A 25932-nucleotide genomic window follows, 5' to 3' on the forward strand; every position below is an offset into this window, starting at 1 on the left:
GAGACCCAAGGACATGAAGAACTATGAAATTACTCTTGCAAAAAATCACTTCAAGTAATTATCTTAATTAATTATAGGCAAAAGCTGCATATTATGACTGTAACGTCAAGCTTACCACTTACCAAAGTAAATCAGCCTTTACCTTGAAGGAACTTTGTCAAAATAACAGTATCAAAATTATTTGGTTTCTTAAATATGTTAATTAAACAAAATCTTGATTCATTCTTACAAATGAGTAAATGCAGCTAATATCTCATTTCCTAATCACAGAAAGGGAAATATCCATCTCAGAAAAAATGGCTTAACTTCAGTTCATCATTCATTCACTCAAAGAGAAATAAAATGCATTTCAAGAAAGCCTAGTACATGAAAATCCACATATATGGTGGAATGCACATTAAAAGGTGAATTTTTTCATTTTATAAAAGGACTCACCATGGAGTCCTTTCCCCTGGTGAGTGTAAAATAAGTTCTTACTCATACAAATTGTATTTCTCATATAGTTTCAGGAGAAGCTACTATTTGAAATAAGCAGCCTTATTATAGAAAATATTAGTTAAATTGAGTAGAAATGATTGAGGTAAATGATCTACAAGTATCTTTTCCTACAGAAAATCATAAGATGAACTTTTCAGTTCTTCTGAAATGACTAGAAAATGTCCTGCATTATAAAAACCTATGCCTTCAATTTATATTCTTTTATCTAAAATTTAATCCCAGCATGAAACTTCTCTTTAAAAATAACATTTTAATTACAATTTGCAATTTAATATCATAGCTATTTATCTCTTTAAATGTTTTCAATTCAGGCCTTAAAAATCACTGGTACTGTTTTTGGTACATTTTGATCTAGTTTATCATTGTCAATGATTAAGAGTTTTTAGAGTCTTCCTCATTCTACCAAAGGTCAACCCAGGATATTGATTATGATGCCTATGTTTACATAACTTTAAAACTTCATCAAAAATGGCAGCCTCTGGATATGTACACAATTTTGTACAAAAAGCCCATGCATGGTTTATAAACAATGCTAATGTGTGGTTTATAAACATACATTCTGCTGCCATTGAATTTCTGTATCACAAAGAGTTTTTAAGATTCAGACAATTAATAAAAACATATTACAAGTTTATTGTTTGGATTTAGCCTAATTATATTTTGTCTTCTGCAGAGGCATTTTGTTTTTTGAAACTTTGAATTATATGCTAAAGTAACCATTCATTCATTCATAAGACATTTTTGAGCACTTACTAGACATTGTACTAGGCTTTAAAAATACAATACTAATTAGGAAATACAAACCTGAGATTGCATAAACCTAGTTCATTTAGGCTGATAAATTTCTTATGGACAACAGATAGCTTTCCTAAGCCAGCTGCTTTAATGAGGAGATAAATTCAGTGAAAAGTTCCTAGCCTATCGTACGTGATGACAGAAGACAACTAGTAAAAGTATAAATGCTAAAGGTATTGATTAGAATCATCTTGGGAATCTGGACCAAGAGTAAACAAATTTTGAGTATTTTGAGTTGTTTTGGGGAGTACAGGACTTGGCATGATCAAATGTTAGAGTTTAAGGTCTCAATTTAGGACTGGGGAAGTTTCTTTATTGAGAACTTATAGGAAAGTTCTGTTGATACATTAAAAAGGTATAAATGTTTGTTCTGAAGGCTGAAGTTTGAATGTTGGGTCTTTGACCTGTACTTGCCCAGACTGACATTCCATTTCTTTGTAGTGAACTTAATGTAACTATAGCCTCCTTTTGCTCCATTACTATTAGCTTCTTGTTTTAATAGTTATATTTTTATCATCCTCATGCCTTTTGGATTTGTGTTTTTAACTATTTGTTGTTGATTTTTTGGAGGATGAAATTTAAATATACTTAGAGAAAAATCGTGGGAAATTGTTTAACATTTATGATTTTCTTTTCCCTCATCAAATGAGGATATTGAGATGATTCATCAGGTCTGTGTCTAATATTCTTGGCTTTCTATCAATATTGTATTGTTTAGCAATTTTTATTAGAAATTTTGGTGTAAATATAATAATTGTTACACAAGAGCCTTTTTAGTAGTTGTTAGAGGGAGACAACAAAGGCAGTTTTGCATTACACTAGGAAAGGCCAAATAGCACTCTTTCATTGGTGCAAGAGGCCTCTTAGATGAGTTATTGGATTTGGTTCCCAAGTGTTTTATCTTTCAATAAACAAGAGCCATTTTTTTTTTCTTTCAAGGAGTTATCATGTCCCTTTCCTAAGATTTTGAGTTCATATCCTACACCACACCATTTAATTAAAATAATTTTGCTAATTGTGTTTCTTTAGGCTTTTATTTGCAAATAGCCTGTAGCATCCTTAGAACATGTACTTTTCTAAGTTTCCCTCTGGGTCTACCAGAATAAAGGGATATCATGAATCTTTAATTACTGGTTACAAGAGTTATAATGAGGAAAGTAATCAGTGTAGGAGCTACAAATCTCTATCGATATTTCCTGAAGAAAAAATTGCAAGTTAGTTGGAAATATTTGTATGATGAAGATATTATCTAACCTACTATGATTGATGTAAGATTTCTTGCTTACAGAATCCCTATGGTGGGTGCATGGATTTTATAACGGTTAAAGCAAAATTAAACAAAACAAAACAGAGCATCTTCAAAAAACTCAATAGAGATTTGAGGTCTCATTACTCAAATTTGATCAATCTAATCAACAGGGAAGTGATATAATTTTATATGCTCCAGAAACAGGATACAAAAGGGTACTCTGATCTAAGTAATGACTGAAAGTTCCATAACTCTTTTATGGTACATTCTTTTGTTATCAGTTTAACCAAAACCTCGATGTCCTTATTTATAAGGCAATATGCAATCATGTGAGCAGTAATAAACTAGTCCACAGAAAATTTAAATTTATTTTAATGAGCAAACTATAAACTCCCCACAAAATATGCAATGCAACATCCATCCATGGTGTATAATATAAATTCAAAGTCAGCTGTGTACCTTATAGGAATTCCTTATAGTATTTTATAAGGAATATATTCTCTCTCTGTGTATATGTATATATATTATTTTTCATGTATAAATATTATAAAGCTTGTTATGGGTATAAAATAAGATATAAGAAACTATGAGATGCCTTACACATATAGAACATTATCACTACTGCTAATAATGAGCTTTTAGCCAACAGAAACAGCCAGTTTACACATTCTCCTATTCTTATGGTTAGAAATAGTTAACTCAAGTCAACTCTGTCATCTATTCTCTTTGTCTTGATGAGTCTTGTTTCCCCAATACTACTTACCTCATTGTTCTATAACAAACAATCTATCAGTGATCAGTCTTTCACACCACTTCCCTACCTCATTATCTCCATTGCTACTCAAAGTTATAGAATTTTAGAAGTGGGAGGGCCATGAGATCATCTAGTTCAACACATTGTACTCTTGAGAAAAGAAGATCTGTGACTTTTTCAAGACGACCCAGACATGGACAACTGGACTTGGACCCAGATTTAGTGCTTTAGTCTAGTGTTTTTCCATTTGATCATCCTATAATCTAAACTCTCTTATCCTGTGCTACCATACTCAATTGCTTAAACTTTGAAATTCTATAAAACCTCAATTTCCTGCTTCACTTTGACAAATTTCCAAAAATTCTTCCTAACTATTTAACTTCCTTCACTGTCCAATATCCTGGAAAAAATACAACAGTTAGAGCAGAACTATTTTCCACCAGTATTTCAAAGAAAGGTTAATAGCAATATATAAGAGGAAGGAAATTGTTTATTGAGCACATGCTAGATGCTAGGCACAGTGCTAAGTGTTTTCATATTACCTCATTAGACCTTCACAACAACTCTAGGAGATGAGTATTATTATATCCGTTTCAATAATAGAAACAAAGACTCAGATTTTTTATCAGACTTATCCAGATGCTACATTATTAGTAAGTACTGGCAATAAGGTCAAACCTAGTTCCACCTGACTTCAAAGCCCATGTTCTTTCATGAAACCATGCTACATGATGCAGCCCTTTGGGTAAGAAACAACCGGATGGTTATTTATTGGGCTACAACCATGTAAACACTATGGGAGATACAAAAGAAAAATGGGATGTGATCTCTGCTATGGAGTAATTTATGGTTGATTTGAAAAGCAAGAATTATGATACAATAAGACAATGTTTAATAAATTCAATGATGTTTTATTCACAAATGCATTAGGAGTTAAGAAAAGGGTGTTCAGTATGGACTGAGTACCATATTAGAGGAGATGAGGCTGGACTTAGACCTTGAAGAGTATGAAGAATTGAGATGGAGTGATCTGAGCCAGAACACTTTAAATCTGAATGTAGAAAACATTTTCCCGTATGTAAACATATAAACATTTGTGTGGTACAGTAAAAAGGCTGTTCTGATGCGACTAGTGGTGGCTGATTAGGAAACAATGGAAAATAAGATGGTATAGGAGGGATGGAATCAGATGGGGAGTCTTGAAAACCAGATAAGAGTGCTGAACCACAAATATAGACAATAGATACTTTAGCAAGGTGAAAGCATACTGAGTGCAGAGTACTAAAAATATAATTTTAATAGTAATAGGATTAAAAAATTGATACCTGGAAAAAAGAAATAATGGGTCTTTGTGTAAAATTGTACATAAGAAATAAAGGGAAAGCAAATCAAATGGCTATAGAATTTCTATCTTTGAAGCTAGAAGGCTCTTTGAAGCTAGAAAGCTACTACTAGAGGTAACATAAGACTGAACTGAGATTTTTTAGGACTTTTAATAAACCATGAGAAAGGTAATCTTTCAGATGTGACATACTGTGTTTAAAGTTATCCTGGAGCAATGATGTGTAACAGTTAGAAACACATGAATGGAACACAGCTTATACCATAAGAGTAGATAATTCCTAGAGTTGTTGAACTACATAGAAATATTGAGTGAAAAACATAATCTTAATGGGCAAAAGAAGAAAAGTCCAGAAAAGGAGGCAGATGGAGTGATTGGAAAGATCAAGGAACAAATGCAAAAAAAAAAAGAATCAGTATCATAGGTGCCAAAAAATGAAGAAAATCTCAAGAATCTGGTGGGTGTTCTACTGAGTCAAATAATGGAGCAAAGTGGAAGTAATTTATAGGGGTAGACATTTATGCAATTGTTTGCCCAGTATTCTCTTTTCTTTTTCTGTTAGGACTTGCTCCTCTATGTGTATAATTCCTCAAGTTTGCCATTTTCACATGACTCCACCCTCTGCCAAAGTTGTTTAAACCAGAGATGAGCAAGCATCAAGCTATGTATGCCAAATAGAGTCCTTCATGAGAGTTTTTGAACTGGAACTGAAAAAGCGATCGAGTCTTTTTCCAGTGCAGAGGTTACAAAATTTAAAACCAGTGAGCTATGGCTGAGCATGTTTCCTGACCTACAAATAAAAGATGCAGTGAATGTTTGTGCTACATCCGAGCCCTTGGTTAAAGCATTTCCTGAAGCCCAATTGGAAAATTACTCTTCATATGGTTTGGTAGTTCATCTTTTTCTTTCCATTCCATGAGTCAGTCTTTTATTTTCCTCTTAAGCTAGTTCTGTTTGAGTTTGAGTTCTTTTCTGTCTTGTGCCAAAAAGGAAAGTCTTGATTAATAAACTACATAAATTCTTTTCTTACTTGTTCATCCATTTCAATTTCTTCATATAGACTTAGGAACTAAACATGTCAGCATACACATACATAGATGTCTGCTCAAGTTATTTGAAGTAAAAATGTGGCTAAATTACAAATGCATTTTTACCCCCTATTTATTCTCTTGTGTGAATTCTACTGAAGCATTTGATTAGGCAGTTCAATACTATGCCCTCTTTTGTACAGAAATCAGTCTTTGTGTATACCCTTCGAAAGACATGATTTCTTCAGAAGCTGTGTATTTTCTTTGTTAAAACTGCATGCTTGTAGAGCTAGAATTAGATCTCATGGTTTTTCTGAACCTATATTTCCAGCAAGAATTACAATAAAAATTTTAACAAGTTTACAAAGTTTTAGACACCATGATCAATCAGCACGGGTGTTGGTTTCAACAATTAGCATTCATACCAGTTGAATTCTAGAACTTATCACTGAGATTCTCTGTAATAACCCTCTAAGTATTTCTTCTTATGAAGAAAGAGGGTATAATTTGGGGGTTCCACACAGCACAGATGGATTTCTTCTTTGGTCTATCTGTCCCATCTCTGACAAAAGAAATAAGAAAACTTCAAATGAACTCACCAGGTTTCCTACAGTCAACACACTACTGAATTGATCAGTCATTGGGTAGTGCTCCATGGCCATGAAGAGGGTATTTAAGACAATGCAGATGGTGATGGCTAGGTCAACAAATGGATCCATAACAATTAAATTCACAAGATGCTTTACTTTTAACCATGTATCACAGCAGTCCCAGATCAAGAACATATTAGCAAATCTGTACCAGCATGGTGGACATTTCTGCCTAGATTCTTCAAGTTCTGGGGGAGCAATAAAGAGTAGGAGTAGTAAATAACAAAAACAAATTATTTGTTGTTTACATTATACATTATTTGATAAAATTGATGCTTCTACTTAGGGATGGAAATTTTATTAAATATTTTCACAAAATATTCATAAAAACGTCAAGTAAATAAACTTTCTCCTTTAATCAAGCAGAAAATAAATACTTTGGATTTAATATTTTGCCTCAAACTAACTTCATTACCTAATAACTAGCTAATTGGTCATTAAATTGCTATATTTTCTTTATCAAAACAGAATTTTAAAGTAAGCTTTACAGAATTATTAAATGTATCAATTATTATTTCTTTTGAAATCATCTTTTTAAGAAAACTGTCTAAAGCTGTGATCCTTATTAATGTGTGATGCATTCTTTCCTCTCCCTGTCTCCACATATACATTGATCTTGCACACAACAAGAATCTAGTGTGTCCTTCGTCTCAGTATATATTCAGACCTAAATCTAGTTCTGTTATTCATGCTTACTCATATCTTTAAGAATTTTATGCCTAACATATAAAAAAGATATTAGTAATTTAATGGGTGAAGCCTGTTATAAAGTAATTATTATGTGACTGTTTGGATATCCAGTACACCAACAGGATAAAATACAAAATGTAATTGAAGTTTTCCAAAGAACTAATGTTAGAAATGATTTATAATTGATTTATCAAACTGCAGTGCTGGTATAACATTCCTCCAAACTTTGAAGAAGTGGGGACTTATTTAATGAATGAACAAGGGAGTAACAGTTGCTGCCCATTCCTGTGTGTCAAAATCTACAAGCAGTTGTGTGAACTGTCCTTTGGAGGAATGTAATGGTTTCTGTGTATGCGGAAGATGGAGGGAAGATTTTTTTTTTTAGGGTCCTTGTTGAAGTAGAGCACAGGTTTTGATTTCTCCAACTCATTCATATGCCTCCCAACCTATCACCACCTCCATGCCTGGAGAACAAATTAAAGCTTGAAAGAGATGTTTCCTTGTGCTTCTACACAACAAAACTTAAAAAAAGAAAATGTTTAATTGCTTTAGGATAATATAATATAAGGATAAATCCTCACTGATGAGACATCGAGTGGTGAAATATTACTCTGCAGATAAAAACCTGCAGATTGATATTGAGAATGGACTCAAAAAGAAATTAGGACAATATTGGTTTCTGTAATCAATGTGATGATAATGCATTCCATACATCATCTACTTAGGTCTATTATACAGTTCTAATCTTGGGTAACTGACTTTGGTAATTCTTTGGGAAGAAGGAATAGTTCCACAAAGTATATAATCATCATAGGAAGCTGACTATCCCATGGCCTTCTTACCCTCCATTGTGTTAGTCAGGATGCTGGCTATGCTCACGGCTCTTTGCCTTCCAGAGGAATCCTCTAGCATCTCCATTGAAATCTGATAAGAACTTAGTCTTCTCTTTCTGACTTCTGTTTCAGTGGTGGTGCCCTGCAAACCAAATACTGATGGCTCAAACCACCCTTTTCAATGAATAATACAACATTACATAGCATTTCTTTGGAAAATCATGCTACATGCAATTTTTTCAAGTAACAATTTTCAAGTAATAATAAAATACTGAATTTATTATTAAGTTATAAATGCTTAAAAAAATCACAGGTGATACTCTAAAGAATTGAAACAAAAATTCACCAGTTCGATGCAATTGTATAGGGCAATTATTTGCAGAAATATTTTAATTTACCTGTTCAAGTTTTCAGGGAAAATTTTCATAAACATGCTAAAGTCATACATTGTTTTATTTCATTCAAATGCAAAGTATTTTTAACTTATCTCAATGATTAATAATCAATCTTCCCCCAAAGCAAATAATAGTATTATATAGTCTCAAGGCTGAATTATTTTCTTTGAGGCTATATTGAAAATATTGACATATATGGGCCAATTATTTTCCATGCACAAACACAGATGTACAATGAAATGTGTGTGCTTTCCTGAGATTTCTTTAATTATTTCTATATGCTATCCTATAAGAAATCAAAACATTTTAGAGTCACTGTAATACTGACAGTTGTATGAAAACTGCCCATTATCAATATATTGGTCATTACAATATATAGTTTTAAGCATATGAAATCTTCAGAATATGAATATATACTTATACAATTCTGAGTGAACATACATCTATAATAGCAATTTGGTTGTAGTGTCCATAATTTTCTGTTGATAGGTCTACTGAATTTGCAAATACGAGTTTCACCCAAGACTCTAAAAACTGGGCTCTTTTAACCTAAAGCATTTGAAAGTTAATGGTCCCAAACAATAAAATTGGTTCTAAAGATTCTGTTGTTTTCCATTCAATAGTATATTGTTTTTAAGGACTTTCATTTTGGGGAAATAGGATGATATAAGAGGCTAAATCGCCCAGGCCTTGATGATTTCAAATTGGTGTAGAATGTTATTAGTAGCTAATTTATTATCTATTATTATCTATTATCACCTCTGGCAGAAGTTGTCCAGTAGGTGAGGTTAGAGCTGATGGTCCACCCACCAAGGAAACCACACCATTGCAATCCACAGTGCTGTGCATCTTCCCATTTGCTGGAAGCCCTGGCACCATCCTGGATGACATACTGGCCTGACTAACGTTACTGTTGCGTCGCTCTCCATGTCTGTGTGGCACAAACAGTGAGTCTCTCCTGCTCTCGCTGTCTTCAAATGTACTGTGTTCATCATCAGCAAAGTCGTTTTCAGAACCAATATCCTTTACCCGACCTCTGAAGCTGAAAATGCTTGTTTTGCTATTGCGTCGTGGGGAAAACAGGGAGCCACGGATACTTAACAGAGACTGAGGAGAGAGCAAGGAAGGAAAGAATGGGGATGGGGGACACAACTATTTAGTAAAAGTCTTAATATTGCAGAATCTATTTGCTTTTGGGTTAGAATAGTCTTGCTCTTAAACACAGGTAATCAAGTTTATAGAGAACATGTATGTTTTGATATTTTTATTAAAAACCACAATGCAAATTTAAACATAAAAGAGTGTTTTTCTGACTAAGAATCCTGATATGAAATTTACTAAGTGTACTACCACTGTATTTAATCTTTAGTTCTGTGAGGTAGATTTTGTTATCATAATGTTACAAGTGCAGAACCTGATGCTGGAGAGGTCAAAGGATTCTTTTTGTAGGTGGCTTTCACTCCTAAGTCCTATTATCTGAAAGGGCATGCAACGTGGAAAATAAGTTTTGGTTCAAGTGAGACTACTAACTTAAATTTAAAATATTTGTACCAATATTTCACTTCGGGATAATGATTTAAAAACAAAACCATTATCTCTCCATTCTCTGTTTCTGAATTCTAAAAGGAAAGTACTGTTTTTTTCTGGACCTGCTTGTCTCTATCCACATGGGCATAATAAGTCATGAAATTTAACTATGATGCTGTCTTCTAAATTTGCTAACAGTTTCCCAAATGGCTACTAATGATTCACCTTGTTTGAGAGAATATATGTCATAGCAAACACAACAGAGAGAATTCTTAAACTGCTATGTAAATTACTATTGTTTAAAATTTAACACTTGCTTAAAAAAGTAAGATGATTTATACATGACTTTACCAATAAGAGTGATGTGGAAGACAGCTTATTCTTCTGATCTCACTTTAATTTTATTGAAAAAACTGGATGATTCAAAACTTTAAAATTTACGTACATTTATGAATAAACCAAGTAAACAGCTTCTGCTACTGGAAAATGAGGATTTAGCATGCAGTCCCTTCTTTCACTTTTTGAACGGATTTTAAATTAGCAGCACCAAATAATTCTGTGTTTATTCTAGCCTTGGTGATAATTTTCAAAAACATCTCTATTCACCTGCCGAACCTTTGTTTACTCCCCTTCTCATTAGCAATGACATTCCCTGTCTCCCCTGCTTACTTCCTCTCTCATGGCCTGTTCTACCTCTCTGCACAGCCAGGGTAATGTATCTGCATATATACACATACATATGCATACAAATCTATATGCCAGCAGTAAACATGCCTCAGCCTTCCCTTTCTTCCTCCAAGCTTCAATATAAAACTAAAGAAAAAAAAAAAAACTAAAGAAAATAATTTTAGTGGAAAAAAAAAAACAGGAAAGGCAGACTCCCTCAAATTTATTTTTGGTCCCTCTGCCTAATAGGTCATGTTGATTTTCTTATGCCCCATTTTTAGCTTTATTTTTGTGGCTTTTTCCAGACTGCAAAGCACTAGAATAATCTTTGTTGCCCTCTGCCTCAGTGATGTTCTCAAAGGATATTATTCATTGAGAAATGTGCTGTTGCTTTGGATTTGGTTAGAAATATTCACAGGAATTACTGAACTGCCCAGCTTATCCAGCCTGAGACTGTGTCTGTGTGACACTCAGTTCGTGCAGTAGGTTTGTCTACCCAATGTTACACAGTAGTTAGACTAATTTTCCAGTCATCAAAGTGATCAAGAAATTAGACATTGTGAAGACATTCAATCCTCATTATAAAGAATCATATTGTTTTCAATCTCCTCGGGCTCAATTTAAATTATAAGTATAATATTGGTATGTTCAGTCTTGTGTTTTGAGACTTTAGTGTGTATTTTTAGGTCCCAGATTTTTGGAATTGGGATTTAGTAAGCAGGGTGGAGGACTCTGGAATCTGAATATTCAACACAGATTCCAGGTAATTTTAATGCAAGTGGACCTCATCTTAACACTCAGAGGAGAACTAATTTTGTTTTATATTAATTCCTAGGATAGTTTAATATAATCAACTTAATATACCTGTGTTAGGATACTGTCTTTAGAAACTGAAAATCTATCTACACAATATTGGTTGGGAGTATGTGGCATGTGTGTACATCCATAATGTGTCTGGTACATGCCTTTAATTTGCATGTTTTTATGTTGGGGTGTTTTTAAAGACGTTCCAGATCCTTAAGCTTATTTGAAACTTCTGTTCACTCTTTGGAAAGTATAATAATGGGTGTGAGCATAGCTTTCAAGGCAACAGAGACTAAAAAAGAAGATAGCAAAAATAGTATTGAGAGAAAATAAACCAAAAATAACACACTAGAAGATGCAGCAGAGTGGAGGGAATACCCACAGCTCTGACAGCCCTTCCTCTAAGGAAAATAAGCTTTTATGTTTTAAGGACCAAAAGGCCATCTTTCTTCGCCTCAGACATGCCAAAACATAAATTCCAGGTATCTTTTTTTTTCTTTTTTGCCTTGTTCCAAGAAGGTAAATCTGAACTCTTTTTCGTAATTTTTAGTAACAAAAGGGAAAATAGAAGAATTTAGGAATGTAAGACACAATCCTACATGTAGGGACTGAACTTGAAGTGGATTGAGAAGTCAAAATGGAAGACGATGCAGAGAATTTGAAAATGTTCTAGTTCAAGCATGTAAAGTGAGTATTTGTTGGAAATAATAGCATAAGTTTAATGTATGTAACTTATCAATGTTTTCAATAAGTCAACAACTATGCTTGGTTCTAGCTACAAAGCTTCTGGTTTAAAATACATTGTCTCTTTGTGTCCAAACAATCTAGATAAAATCTTTATGGGGGATTCACTTTCCACTGTACATCTTTAAGTACTTTTTCATATTGTACCATGGACATATATTATCTATTTAAAATAAAATAGTGTAATAAATGTAAAATAACATCTAAAAAGTTCATGTTAGTAGAGGACAGGATACGCATAATTTATGGCTTCTTGGCCTTGACATTTTTAGAAGATGTATTTGTTTTGAACATTATGCGATGCCCATCTTATGCTTCCTATCCCCACCGCGTCCACAGATTCTCTTACCTTTCAGAGAGTCCTTTTTTGTTTATACAATCAGAAATTGTAAACTTCTTGCCTGTGAGTTGTGTTAATACTGTCTGCCTGTCTTTATTGAGATATGTAAATATCAATGCTAATAGGCTATTCCTTTTACTTTTGAAAATCTACTATCTATCTAGTTTATCTGTCAATCTTTCCCTTTCTCTCTACCTACTTACCTACTTACCTATCTACCTATCCTGCTATCTCTGTATCTACAAATATAAAATGAACTACATATAACATATGTGTATACTGATCCTGTTTTTAGTATTTAAACTCTGGCTGTCAGCTAACTTCCCTTTGCTCTTGCCTCTCTGCGGTTCACTTAACACAGGCCTCCCCGCTGCTTCTTAAGCATTCCAGGCTGAAGGCCTTACGCTTGCTCTTCAGTGAGCCTGAAATGCTCTTCGATAAGATAGCTTCTTCCCTTGCCTCCTCTAAATCTTTGCTGAAATGTCTCCTTTACAGTGAGGGCCACTCAAGACACTCTATTTAAAATTTTTACCTCTGGTTAGTGCTCCTAATCTCCTTTTCCTGCTTATTTTTTTCCCCATAGCACTTATCACTTTCTGACATATTCTATAAGTTATTTATTTATTGTCTGTCTCCTCCTTTAAAGTTTCATGAAGTAAGAGAATTGTTTATTTTTCTTCATTGAGATTTTTTTCTAGAACTATTTCTTCTACGTAGTAGATGATTAATAAGTATTTGTTGATTGGCAGAGTGAACTAATCCACAAGTTTTTCTTTGAGCATTATGATGAAACAATAATGGAAATAATACTATTTTCAAAAACACCTAAATACGTTCATGTAAATATCGCTACTAAGTGTATACATTTGTGAGAACTCAAATTACTCAGACATTTTTAGTTTCTCTCATTTGGAATTCAATCATCCATTTTAACTTAATATGAGCTCCACTCTTTGTCACAGAAAGTTTTTGTATTTTACTTAATACATAGATCTCTTTAAGAATCCACAGCTCTTTAAGGTAGACATTATTACCCCATTTTACAGAAATCTTACAAAGTAGAAATGACTCGAACAAGGTCACGGAACTACTTTGGAGTTGAGATAAGAACAAACTTTTGTGACATCAATCATCATGCTATAGTGTCAAATATTCCTAATCCTAATGACCCTAATTGTCTTAATAATGTTAAAATATCGAGGGAAGTTCAAGTCAAAAAAATCTAATTTGAGAAACTAATTTTCCCTATTGAGCTTCAAGTTAGTCCCAATTGTATTATATTCAGCACCATACTTTATATTTGTACTATGCAAGATAATAGTTGAATCTCCTGATATTGGCATTTTCTGTAGGAAAATGGTTTTAATCTTATAAATTTTTCTGTGTTCATATCTATTTTGTCCTAACATGAGAATTCAAGTTATGTTATTAATATAGAGTTTATTTCTTTTTAAAATTCATACTTACATATTCAATATAAATTATAAAATAAACATCTACTTATACCTAACATATGCCTTCTCCTCCCAATGAAGAGCTAAACACCATAGTGAATTTCATGCTTATCACTCTATTATTCCAAATTTTTTGTTCTTTATAAGATGTATATTATACCCCTTGACTGATGTACAGTTGGTGTTTTTTTGGGCTTTAACTTAATTATATAGCATGTCCCTCAAAGCATTATCTTTAGAGCATAATTCTGACCTAGATTAATATGATTAGAAGAGTTAATAATTCATAGCACATGAAATTCTAATAGACCCAAATAGAGTTCAAAGCCATAACTGTACTTATCATTGATTTCATAACTATTTACTTTTCATTATGCAACTGATAAAGCTTATAAACAAAGAGTTGAAACTATTTTCCCTCCTTGACTTGAAAATATTCTGAAGAATTTTGTATTTGGCATTAAATTAGAGCGAAAATAGACTGCTTTTAATTTAGTTCTCTTCAAGAGCATTTAGGTCATAATTTCATTCTAATGTATCATGGCATGACAGCATATCAGTATAATGGAAACTCATGACAGTACAGTTCTCATATCAAAAGATAAAAGAAAAATTCAAAGACATTTCTTTTCAAAATTCTTGCAGTCACAACCTCAGATAATAAAGGCAGAAACCTATATGCAAAGAAAGTAAGTTCATTTGAGGTCTCAAAATAGAAACGGTAAATAAGAGATTATAAAACGTCTCACTGAAGAGAAAAGTTTGATAGGTTTTACCCCACTCCCCCACCCCCCAAAAAAGCAGATTAAGAAAGGTTGTCTCAAACTAGTGCAATGTTTAAAGCTGATTACTTTAAAGTAAAGGTTAGTAATGATTTAATAAAAGTTCCTTTTAAAGATAATTTATGATATGAATTTAAATAACCATATTAAAAGTTGGTTCCCTGTCCCTCATTTAAATCAGATATTACAGAAATATACCAAAATATAGCAATGAAAAACTGAAGCAATTAGTAGAAAAACCATACCTGATGAGGGGAGTAGAATTTCTTGTCACTAGTCAGTCGGTTTCCATCCATAGAGAAAAGGAAGCTGCTTCTTTTGACACTGTCCTCAGATTCAGATTTGGGGAACCTGTTTCCCTGTCCTTTGTTGTTTCCTTCTAGATGCTCCCTCTGTCTTCTTTTCTTTCTTCGGTTCCTCCATTCTTTAGCACTCTTGGAGCTTAATTTGGATGCTTCTGAAGAACTTTCCAACAGCTCTCCTAACCCACCTATTCCACTGAAATCTCTTGAAGCAGCTGATGCTGCTGCAACTGCCTGTTCAAACAAAACCAGGCACTATTTAGGACACAGAACTTTCAAAACAGTTGGCTCTGGTACACATGTTGCCATTTGAGACTATTAACTATATGTGAAAATGTCTTCTGGTCATTTTGTTGTGTTTTACTACAAGAGAGTTTACTTAATAATGACCAACTTTAAACAGTATAAAGCAAAGTGTTAGTTTATGCATTAAGACTAGAAAATTCTGGTTTGGCACATCTTCTGAGGAATCTGTTTTAAAAACTGTTGAGATTAGCTTCATTTCAAGGAACAGTTACTCTCTTAAAAATATCTTCTACAATTTAAAAGCAAATGTTCTCTTAGTGGTGGTTGCTGGTCTGATTACTATTCCAATTCCATCCATAGGTTTGTTCCTCCCACTTGTAATTGTGACAACTAAGTGGTATTTTTTCCTTCTAAATCTAGGGCAAAAGAATTTTTCTTTTCTTTTTTGAGGGAACTCAAAGCATTTAAAGTGTCTACTATTTTACCTCTAGATGGAGATAGTGGGAATGTATTGGCTAGTTTACCCTACCCTTCATTTGAATCATACTCAGTACTATAGTTCCCATTCCTGGGATCATATTAATCCCAGAGACTAACATGATTAATTTGTACATAATACTTTTAGTTTGAAATTTTTAAATGTTTATATAGTATTTATTATTATAAATAACAACAAATTATTAACATATTAATAAGTGCATGAAATAATCATTCAAGGGATTATGAGTACTTCTTCAAATATTTTCTTTCCATTTTTCAGCACTAAGTACACTTAAGCATTTTGAATTTCTGTACCTACTGAAGAAACACAGAAGCTCTGAGGTGAAACATGGCATGCCAGATGTTTTGTATTTTCATTTATATGAATAGTATTTTTAGACTGGAAATGATCTACCATTACTGGAGAAGATATGAAACTCAAAGCTGAGTTCTCACTAAGTATATTCCTGTTTATAAACATAATAATGGAAGTAGAAATGATTAAATTATGAGGATATTGGTTCAACTCTTTACATACATGATTACTAAATACAAACAACTCAAATTTAGCTACCATTTTATTTTATCTTCTCTACTAGACTATAAGCTAGATAGGAATTTTGTCATTTGTGTGTGTATGTGTATCTGTGTGTACATTGCCTAGTATGTCACTTGACATAAAAAAGGCTTCGTAAATGTTTTGTGAATAAAGGTGAAAAGAGGCCATCAGGCTGTCAGTTGTCTCAGACACTGTGGCAGGAGTGGGGGAAGATCAAGACATGCTTGGGCTTGACTTTTCAAGATCTCATTAAACTATGTGTCAGAATGGTCTGTATAATAGAAACATATTTTAGGAAAGAAGATAAAACCTATATTTAATGCTTTGACAACATGTTGTACTTTATGTTTCCTCCTTCTTGAGGAGAAGCAAACCCTCCTAAGTAGCTTCCACTTCTGAATCTCATCTCAACTAATTTTTTTTAAAAAAGGTTTAAAACTAAAGGTGCTATGATACAAATTCTCTGGGATTAAAATGACCCCAGGGATGGGAACCATAGTATTACATATAGTACTAAGTATACGTGTTGTGCTAAGCAACACATAAAATATAACACAAATATTTGTTTATATTGAATACTATGGAAAACCAGATCTAAGACTTGATAAAAGACAATGCTCAACATTTAAATGAAACATTAATTCAGAAATTAGATATTTATAGAATTACATATAATCAGATAACCCAATTTTTAAATTGAATTCTGGATCATCACTTTTATCATCACTTTTAATATCATCAATAATGAAAGATGAGAAATATTAAGGGCCCTTTATAAATATGAATAAGTTTAATAATATTATGTGTAAATAAGGTAAATAAATGAAATACTAATTTGCACCAAGTTAAATATAGTTGCATAGTGCTTGATAAGTAGGATATACATAATATACACCACTCCTTGAAAGAGTGAATGTATACATATATTCTTTTTTATCCAAATAAAGTTCTTAATCCTCCTTTCCACTTTGTATAGGCAGAAATACAACACACAGTGCTAATCATTTATTGACTTATTTGTCGTTAGAAACAAAGGAAGTGGAAGTGGTAGTAATATTCCCTTGCCATAATTCTGAAACTCATGTTCATTTAAATCACTTCCGGAATTTGTTTTGCATAAGACATGATTTCCCTACTTATTCTGGGTAACAGTTTGAATAACTCAAAGCCAAAACAGATTTCTAAAGCAACAACGGTAACCTCCCGACACAACACATTTTCTGTGTCACTCGTCAGCTCAAATCTGTCATTTGTTCCACTTCCAGGGATTTGCCAGTTCTCTCAAAGGCAGATGTTTCCTGTCACCTCCCATGTCTGTGTACCTGTTTATACCCAGCACTGTGACGTGGACAACGTCCTGCTTGCTTAGACTAATACTGTTACTTTCACAACAGGCTTGCTGTATTTCTCTTGTAACAGATAACAAATATGTACTTAATATTTCCACAGGGAATAACATCTTCTTTTTCTTGTAACATTTGTGTGATTTAAAATAGGCTCTATAACTTACTGTCTCTGTGTGTCCTTAAAAAAATAAAACCACATGACTGTGTGATTATACTTCATTGTAAACATAAAATCCAGTTTTAAAATCCCATTTTAAAATCACAAGACATTAACTATACTTATTACAATTCTACCCCTAATTATATTGGATCTCTTGAATGCCACTATTTCTAATTTTGTTCCAAAGCTTACTCCTAAATTTTTCCTATCAGACCAATATACACTGCTATGGAATATGCTATGCTGGACACTATTAGACATTTAAAGATCACAGATTAAATGCCAAACACAGTTATGATGATATAGGACAAAACTTTCTTTGTTGTTTTCTTTCTCCATCTTTTAAAGTTGCACTTGGTTTGTGAGTCAAAAGAGCTTGAATATGACATTTTTTTCATGTCTGAATAATGACTAGCACTAGAGGGTCCCTCAGCAGATATTCAATAAAAATGGAAATGATGCGGGGCTTCATGAAGTCATTAGCTAGATAGAGCTTTTGAAGAGTCACAGGTGGTTAGGAAGACTCACATTACAGGAGCACCAATGATCTTATGGGTGGACTAAGTCTCCCTCTCTCTTTGCCTTCAGCTCCCTCCTCGCCTTCAACATTGGCTATTTACTGGCCATTGTTACCTGCATTGTCAATAAGGAGTTAAAATAGCTAGCTTAGTTCTGTGCCATCCCAGTCAATATTAAAACACTGGGATAAGTTACCCTGGTATCAGTTTAAATTTTTGTAGGTATGAAGCTAAAGCTGAGTCAAATCATGATTTGATCACTGGAATCTAATAACTGACTTTTTAATGAAAAGAATTGACATTTTTTTAGCTGACCTAATTAGGATATAGATAACTAGGTTCTTTAAACTTCTGTTAGACATAGTGCACTTATACTGCTACATTTAAAACATACTCTTTTAACTGATGCCATATTTTACCCTAAAGTGGCTGGATTTCAGAATACATTCTTACTCTTATACTGTGTGTCTGCTTAGTATTTTCAAGCACATTGCTTTCTCTGTTTTTAATCAATGATAAAAGAATAATCCAATTCTTTAAAATACAACTATACACTATCTATATTTATGTATATATTATTTCCTATAACATTTATTTTAAGCTTTGAAATGAAGAAATTCTTTGCCCTGTAAATAGCTATCTTATCTCATTATCTTATAAATGTATTTTATTTGTAGTGATCTGGGATAAACTCAAATACTTGAAATACAGTAGAAATTTCTGGCAAGCATGAAGTATACATTATGAAATTTTCAAGTATCACCAAATTTGTTTATAGCTTTTCTTATAAAATCAATAAACTATAACCATGATACTGCTCTGTACCCAATGGTAAGATGAAAATAGCAGAACCAGCATGTTCAGCAAATGTTAAGTATATGGTTGGGCTGGGTAACCAGCTAAGGAATTCGTTGTCAAATCCATCTCACACACACAAAAAAGCCTCAACAGAAAGGATCTAATGCTATATGTTTTGCATCTTCAAACTCAGATTTATTAAAAACTTAAATTTTCAACCTACAAATTCCAAGGATATACTGTCATTCAAATAATGCTTCAAATATTTGGAAACATCCATCTGAAAAGAAAATCACCATGCACAAGAGTTATTTGGACTTCTGCTTCCGGTCAGGACATAGTAATGGATCAGATTTGATTTTCCTCCTGAAACAACCAGTAAAACAGACTAAATACATGTAACAGTGGTTTTGAAGACATTATACGAATGGGTCATTGGATAGAGTTTTCAGAAGGATCTTCACTCAGTAGCAGGGAATAATTAGCCTTAGACTAAAGGCTGCTCTGGTTCTACCTATCAAATCTTCAAAGGTTTAAAGATGGAAAAGGATCAAACTGTTTATGAGTAATGAAACTATGTTTCCTAACAAGGATCAAGAATTTTTATAGAAATACAAAATATCCAGCACCCCGAAAGCTAAAGTTACAAGTGTCTAGAATTTAACTACAGTTTGTCAGAAATGCAAAAAATTCAGGAATATATGACCAATAATGAAGAAAAAATTATTAAAATTGACCAAAATCTGACACAGATGTTAGAATCAGCAGACAAGGACTTCAGGATTTTAAACAGTTATTATAACTGTATTGTGTATGTTCAAAATGTTAGCTATGTGGGAGATAAAAAAAGATTCAGATCAAGCATTTAGAGATGAAAACTATTCTGTCTGAGATGAAAATTACACTGGGGATTAATGGCAGAAGAAACGATGATAAACTTGAAGACAGAGCAACAGAAACTATCCAAACTAAAATTGACAAACTGATTCTAACACTCATATGAAGCTATACATTTTTAATATATATTTGACCTAGAATAGTCAAAACAGCCTTAAAAAAGAAAAACAAAGTTGGAGAGCTACTAGATTTCAAGATTTACTGAACAGCTACAGTGATTTAAGAGATTGTGATATTGGTCTAAAAAGAAACCAATCAATCAACTGAATAGAATAGAATCCAGAAATAGACTCACTCACATATGAACAATTGATTTTGACAAAGGTTCAGAGGCTATTTAGTGGAAAAAAGATGTTTTGTTCAACAAATGGCGCTGGAATAATTAGATATCTATATGCAAAAAACCTCAACACATAAATCATACCACCTTATGCAAAAATTAACTTAAAATGGGTCATTGACCTAAATAAAGCTGTAAAACTTCCAGATGGAAAATTAGGAGAAAATATTTGTGATGTTGATTTGGCAAAAATTTCTTAGATGCAATACCAAAAGCATGATCAAACATACAATAAAACTTAAAAAACTTTATTTCATCAAAATTAAAAACTTTTACTTTAAAAAAAAAAACCAGTAAGGAGGATGAAAAGACAAGTTGCAGACCAGGAGAAAATATTTGCCAAGCATAACATAAAGGACCAAAGGACTTATTTCCTTTATATATAAAAAATACTCAAAACACATTAATAAGAAAACAAAACAACTCAGCTAAAAAAATGGGCAAAATATCTGAACATCTACTTTACAACAGAAGCCATACAGATAGAAAATAATAATATGAAGAGATGCTCAGCTTCATTAGTCATTAAGAAAATGCAAAGTAAGACAGCAATGAGATGCTTAGTAGAATCGCAAATAAGACTGACCATACCAAATGTTGGCGAAGACATAGAGCAACTATAACTCTCACTGACATGAATCGGGTTTCACTTTGTCTCCCCATGACTTTCACCTTCAAACTTATGTTTTTTTTTTCCTTTTAATCAAATACTGTTCTCTTTCTTCTCTTCAAGACCCGTTCACTGTGCCCCTACCCCAAGCAGCCTTTAATATTAACGAGAATTTAAAGTCAGAATCTAATAGCAGATGCCTTCCTGATATCCTGATATCCTATTGTGCTATAGAAACCCCAAAGGATGGTTAAGAGTAGGTATTCATAAAGTTTTCTTGTTTACATTTGAGATCAATCAACTACAGAATAAAACTTCAAATGTTATAATTAGGAGTGAAACAGGAATAGTTGGAAATAGCAGTTATGTATCATTTTTACATTAACTGAAAATCAGATTCTCCCAAGATTTCGTGAAACAATTGCATAGTTAACCTTAGTCTGAATATGTTTTCTACCTTGAGTTAATTTCCTTATATATAGTGTCTAAAAAGTTACTTTGACTCCAGCTTAAGACACAATTTTAGGTTTGAATAGTTTTCTCTTTTCTGATGGCAATGCCTGTACACCAAACAAAAAGCCAGTTCCAATTAGATCTCTATGGTACAACAATATTCCTACTTAAAACTAACTAATAGTAATCATATAATAATAATAATAATAATAATAATAATAATAATAATAATAATAATAATAATAAATTTTTCTTGTTTATCACTTAGTACCTGAGCTTCTTCCTGTTGCTTTTTAATCTGTTCGAGCATTTGCTGAAATTCAGCCTCTTTCTGTTCGGCCTCTTCTAAGGTGGCCTGATTCTGTTCCTCATAGGCCATGGCCACCACAGCCAGAATCAAATTCACCAGATAAAAAGAGCCCAAGAAAATCACCAAGACAAAAAATATCATATATGTTTTTCCAGCAGCACGTAACGTCTAGGAAAAAAAAACTATTTTATTAAATGTCTCCAAATAAAGATCTGATTATCATCATCATTAGATAGTCAGAAGACAAATGCTTTTTAGCATGCAATGTATTTTGACAAAGGTTTTTTTTTTTTTGGTGTTAAAATGCACACACACAAAGACATAAAACAAATAATAATTAAGTTATTTGAGGCTTCACTGTAGTGTCATTTGATATAAGTACACACATTTCAAATTATAATACATTGGATATATATTTGAGCACACTAAAATGCTTTTCTTAGAGTCTCTTGGGCAATATTTCAAGTAAGAACATGATCTTTAATTCCTTTCAGTGGAGTTCCTACTCTCCATATCGTCTCTACACATCATCTAGTGATAACATCTTTCTTCTCTCCTCTTCTAGCTCCAGTTAACCTTAGGTTTAATTTGAAATTTTTGTATAATTGAGTTTTAAAATCTTTTCACATGCTTTTGTTATATCCACAGCTTATATTATATGTTCAAAGTCATGGACTTTCTTTGCATCCTCCATATCCCCTAGCAGAATGCTTTTACCAAAGACTCTTAATATATGTGTACTGACTGAACAGTTGAGATCCTAGGCAGATTTCCTTTATGCTGGACCCTTCTCTGTATTCTAGGGTGTTATAAACAAATATCCATACTTGTTATTTAATATATATTCATGCTATTTTGTGCATGTTACTTTGAACCTTACTGCTGTACTTTGAATACTTGTGTCCCACCAAAATTCATATGTTGAAATCCTAATGCCCAATGTGATAGTATTAGAAGTGGCCTCTGGGAGGTGCTTAGGTCATGAGAGTGGAGCCCTCATGAATGGGTTTAGTGCCTAATAAAAAGAGCCTCCAGAGAGAACCCTGGCCCCTTCTCCTCCAGGTGATGACACAGCAAGAAGATGTCAGCTTATGAACCAGGAAGAAGGTTCTTCTCAGAATGTAGTCATGCTGGTGTCTTGACTTCCCAGCCTCCAGAACTGTAAGCAATATATTTCTGTTATTTATAAACTGCCTAATGTGTGGCATTTTGCTATAGCAGCCCAAAGGGACTAAGACACTTACCAGCTGGTAAAGGTTCTCCCAGTAGTCTTGAGTCATGAGTCGAAATAGAGACAAGAAAGCCCAGCTAAAAGTATCAAAGCTTGTATAGCCATAGTTGGGGTTTCGACCAGCCTTCACACAGATGTATCCTTCTGGACACTGGCTGTAAGAGAGAAAAATGGAGCTGGGGTCAGCATAGCAACTATAGCTATTTCAATCCATGTGGATTTATTGAAATTGTCAAAACCCAGAGTTGCTGTCTGTGATGAATTTTCTTGCCTTCATTTCCAGAGCACTTTGAATAATTGCTCACAGTGAAGCTGTTATCAGATGAAATTTATTAGGAAAACCAATAAAAAACTTAAGGTATGAAGGAGTCATATATATAGACATTTAGAATGGCAGAGAGGCAGCAACCACACACTTTTGCCTCTGACACCATCAATATCCCTCTCTTTTCAAAGTGGCAAGAATCAATGATTAAAAATGAAAAGCCAGAAAACAGCCAAAACTTAATTAGCCACTTCTATAGAATTTTCTAAAATAAAACTTATATTTTAGAACAATTTTAGATTTGCAGAAAAATCTCAAAGAGAGGACAGAGACTTCCCATATATACCATGCCCAATTTCCCATATTATTAACATCTTATGTTGGTATGGTACATTTCAATCAATATTGCTGCATTATTATTAACCAAAGTCCATAATTTTATTCAAATTTCCCCAGTTTTTCCCTAATAACTTTTTTTATGTCCCAAGATCCCACCAGGATACCTCATTACATTTAGTCATCTTGTCTCTTTAGGCTCCTCTTGACTGTGACAGTTTATCAGACTTTTCCTTGTTTTTGACTACCTTGACAGTTTTGTGAAGTAATTGTCAGGTATTTTGAAGAATGTTCTTCAACTGAGATTTGTTTGATGTTTTTCTCATTATTAGATATTGAGGTTACGGATTTGGGGGAGGAAGAGCACAGACATAAAGTATTGTTATCCTTACATCATCAAGGGTACATGCTATCAATAGTTCTTATCACTGTTGATGCTAACTTTCATCACCTGATTTGAGATAGTGTTTGTCAGGTTTCTCCACTGTAAATTTATTCTTTTTTTCCTTCTTTTTCCATACTGCACTCTTTGCAATAAAGTCACTATGTGCAGTCTACACATAAGGAGCCAGGAGTTATGACCCACCTCCTTAAGAGTAGAGTATGAACATAAATTATTCAGAATTCTTCTGCATGAGATTTAACTATTATCTCTCATTTAAATAAATGACTATTATCTCTCATATAAATAAATATATATATAGATTCAATAAGTTATTTATATAAGTGTACTCATGGATATTCATTTTTTACTTTGAATTATAATACAATTATATTATGTTTATAATATAATGATTGTAATTTTTTGTTCAAATTGTTCCAGTTTTGGCCATTGGACATTTTTCAGTTGACGCCTGTATCTCTTTGACATGACCCATAGTGGTGTGTGTTCTGTTTGTTTTCAGCACTTTCTTACCTTCTGGCACTAAAAGATGCTCCAGGCTCAACTTTTTCTTTCTTTCTTTTTTAATGGAGGTACTGGGGATTGAACCTAGGACCTCGTGCATGCTAAGCTTGCACTCTACCACTGAGCTACACTCCTCCTTTTTTAAAAGCTACTTTATATCTTGTATATTTCCTGTCCCAGTCCTAGAATCAGCCATTTCTCCAAGGAGCCCTAGCTCTTTTATTGAAGAATCGTATTAGAAATCATGATAAATGTGTGTATGTATTTGTGTCTACATATGTATCTCCTCACTTTGTCAGCTGAGGGCCTAGAAGCAATGTCACTGCCTTGGCAATAAATGCAGCACCCAGATCTGGGTTTCTAATACTGTATATATATTTCTATATGTAGCCATCTGTGCCTAGATTAAGCTAAACATGAGCTCATACTCATTTCTCCAACTTTATTTCATTACTACAGGATCATTCCAGACTCTTCGCTTTGCTTCTCTGTAACCCCTCACTCCAAAGTGAGAAACCTGGCTTCTGTCATCTGCTATATAAATACTTAATTGTTCAGGACAAGTATAAATGCATAGTTGTTTCAGGATTGTTAATCCACACTATCATGGGAAACAACTTTATCAAATAGATTTCCTTTTCACTTTAGTCTTTCAGACTCCACTCATTTCCAAAATTTCTTAGATTAGCGTCTATTCTCCTCCTTCAGTGTGGTTATTTTATACATATAAAATATATTTAGATACCTTTGTCACATTCTGTATTTCAACCTGGGATCCTCTAACCTGACATGATTTAAAACATTTTTAAACACGATTTTAAAAAATTTCACATATACTGTTAAGCCTTCGTGCTGTAAAGTTCTTTGAATTTGACAAATGCTTAACGTTCACCATTTCAGAATCATACAGAATAGTTTCTCCACCCTAAAAAAAAAATCCCCTGTGCATCACCCAGTCAAGCCCCTACCCTGAACTCCTGGAAAACACTGATGTTTTTATCATCTCTGTTTGTCTTATTCAGAATGTCATGTAATTGGAGTTATACAGAATGTAGCTTTTTCAGATTGGCTTTTTTCACTTATTAATGTGCATTTAATGTTCATCAATGTTTTTATAGCTTGATAGCTCATTTCTTTCTATTATTCAGTAATATTTCATTGTATGAGTATACCACAGTTTGTTTATCTATTCACCTCTTGGACATCTTGATTGCTTCCAGTTTCTTGTGAATCTGAATACAGCTGCTATAAACAAATACTCAGATAATGTTTTTGTGTGGATATAAATTTTCATAATAATTGGCTAAATAGTAGGGCAGTTGCTGAATTGTATGGTAATGCTGTGTTTATTTTGTAAGAAACTGACAAATTGTCTTTTAAAGTGGCTGTACTATTTTTACATTCCAACTAGCAGTGAATGAGAATTCCTGTTGTTCTGCATCTTCACTAGCAGTTGGTATTGTCAGATTTTTTTTAATTTTAGTCATTCTAATAGGTATATGATAGTAATTCATTGTTGTTTTACTTTTCAACTCCCTAATGAAAAATGATGTTGAGCATCTTTATATATATATCCATATTAGCCATCTGTGTATATTCTTTTGTAAGGTGTCTGTTCAGATT

General features: G+C 33.1%; 1 protein-coding gene across 7 annotated transcripts in view; it reads right to left on the minus strand.

Moving 5' to 3' along the window:
- Positions 1-25932, minus strand: part of SCN3A (sodium voltage-gated channel alpha subunit 3) — a 113505-nt gene that overhangs the window by 41841 nt on the left and 45732 nt on the right. For 3 of the 7 annotated variants that reach the window (XM_064484865.1, XM_010982456.3, XM_064484864.1), the window contains 6 exons: positions 22815-22956; positions 21532-21738; positions 14797-15087; positions 8994-9341; positions 7849-7981; positions 6266-6504 (listed from right to left, as the gene is read on the minus strand). In XM_064484865.1, the coding sequence (XP_064340935.1) occupies positions 6266-6504; positions 7849-7981; positions 8994-9341; positions 14797-15087; positions 21532-21738; positions 22815-22956 (1360 nt within the window). Of the gene's footprint in view, positions 1-6265; positions 6505-7848; positions 7982-8993; positions 9342-14796; positions 15088-21531; positions 21739-22814; positions 22957-23569; positions 23744-25932 lie in introns of those variants that run through there. The other 4 variants (XM_064484868.1, XM_064484867.1, XM_031451569.2 and 1 more) reach the window with 4 other exon arrangements.

Source organism: Camelus dromedarius, chromosome 4, assembly GCF_036321535.1.
Source record: "Camelus dromedarius isolate mCamDro1 chromosome 4, mCamDro1.pat, whole genome shotgun sequence".
Lineage (NCBI taxonomy): Eukaryota > Metazoa > Chordata > Mammalia > Artiodactyla > Camelidae > Camelus > Camelus dromedarius.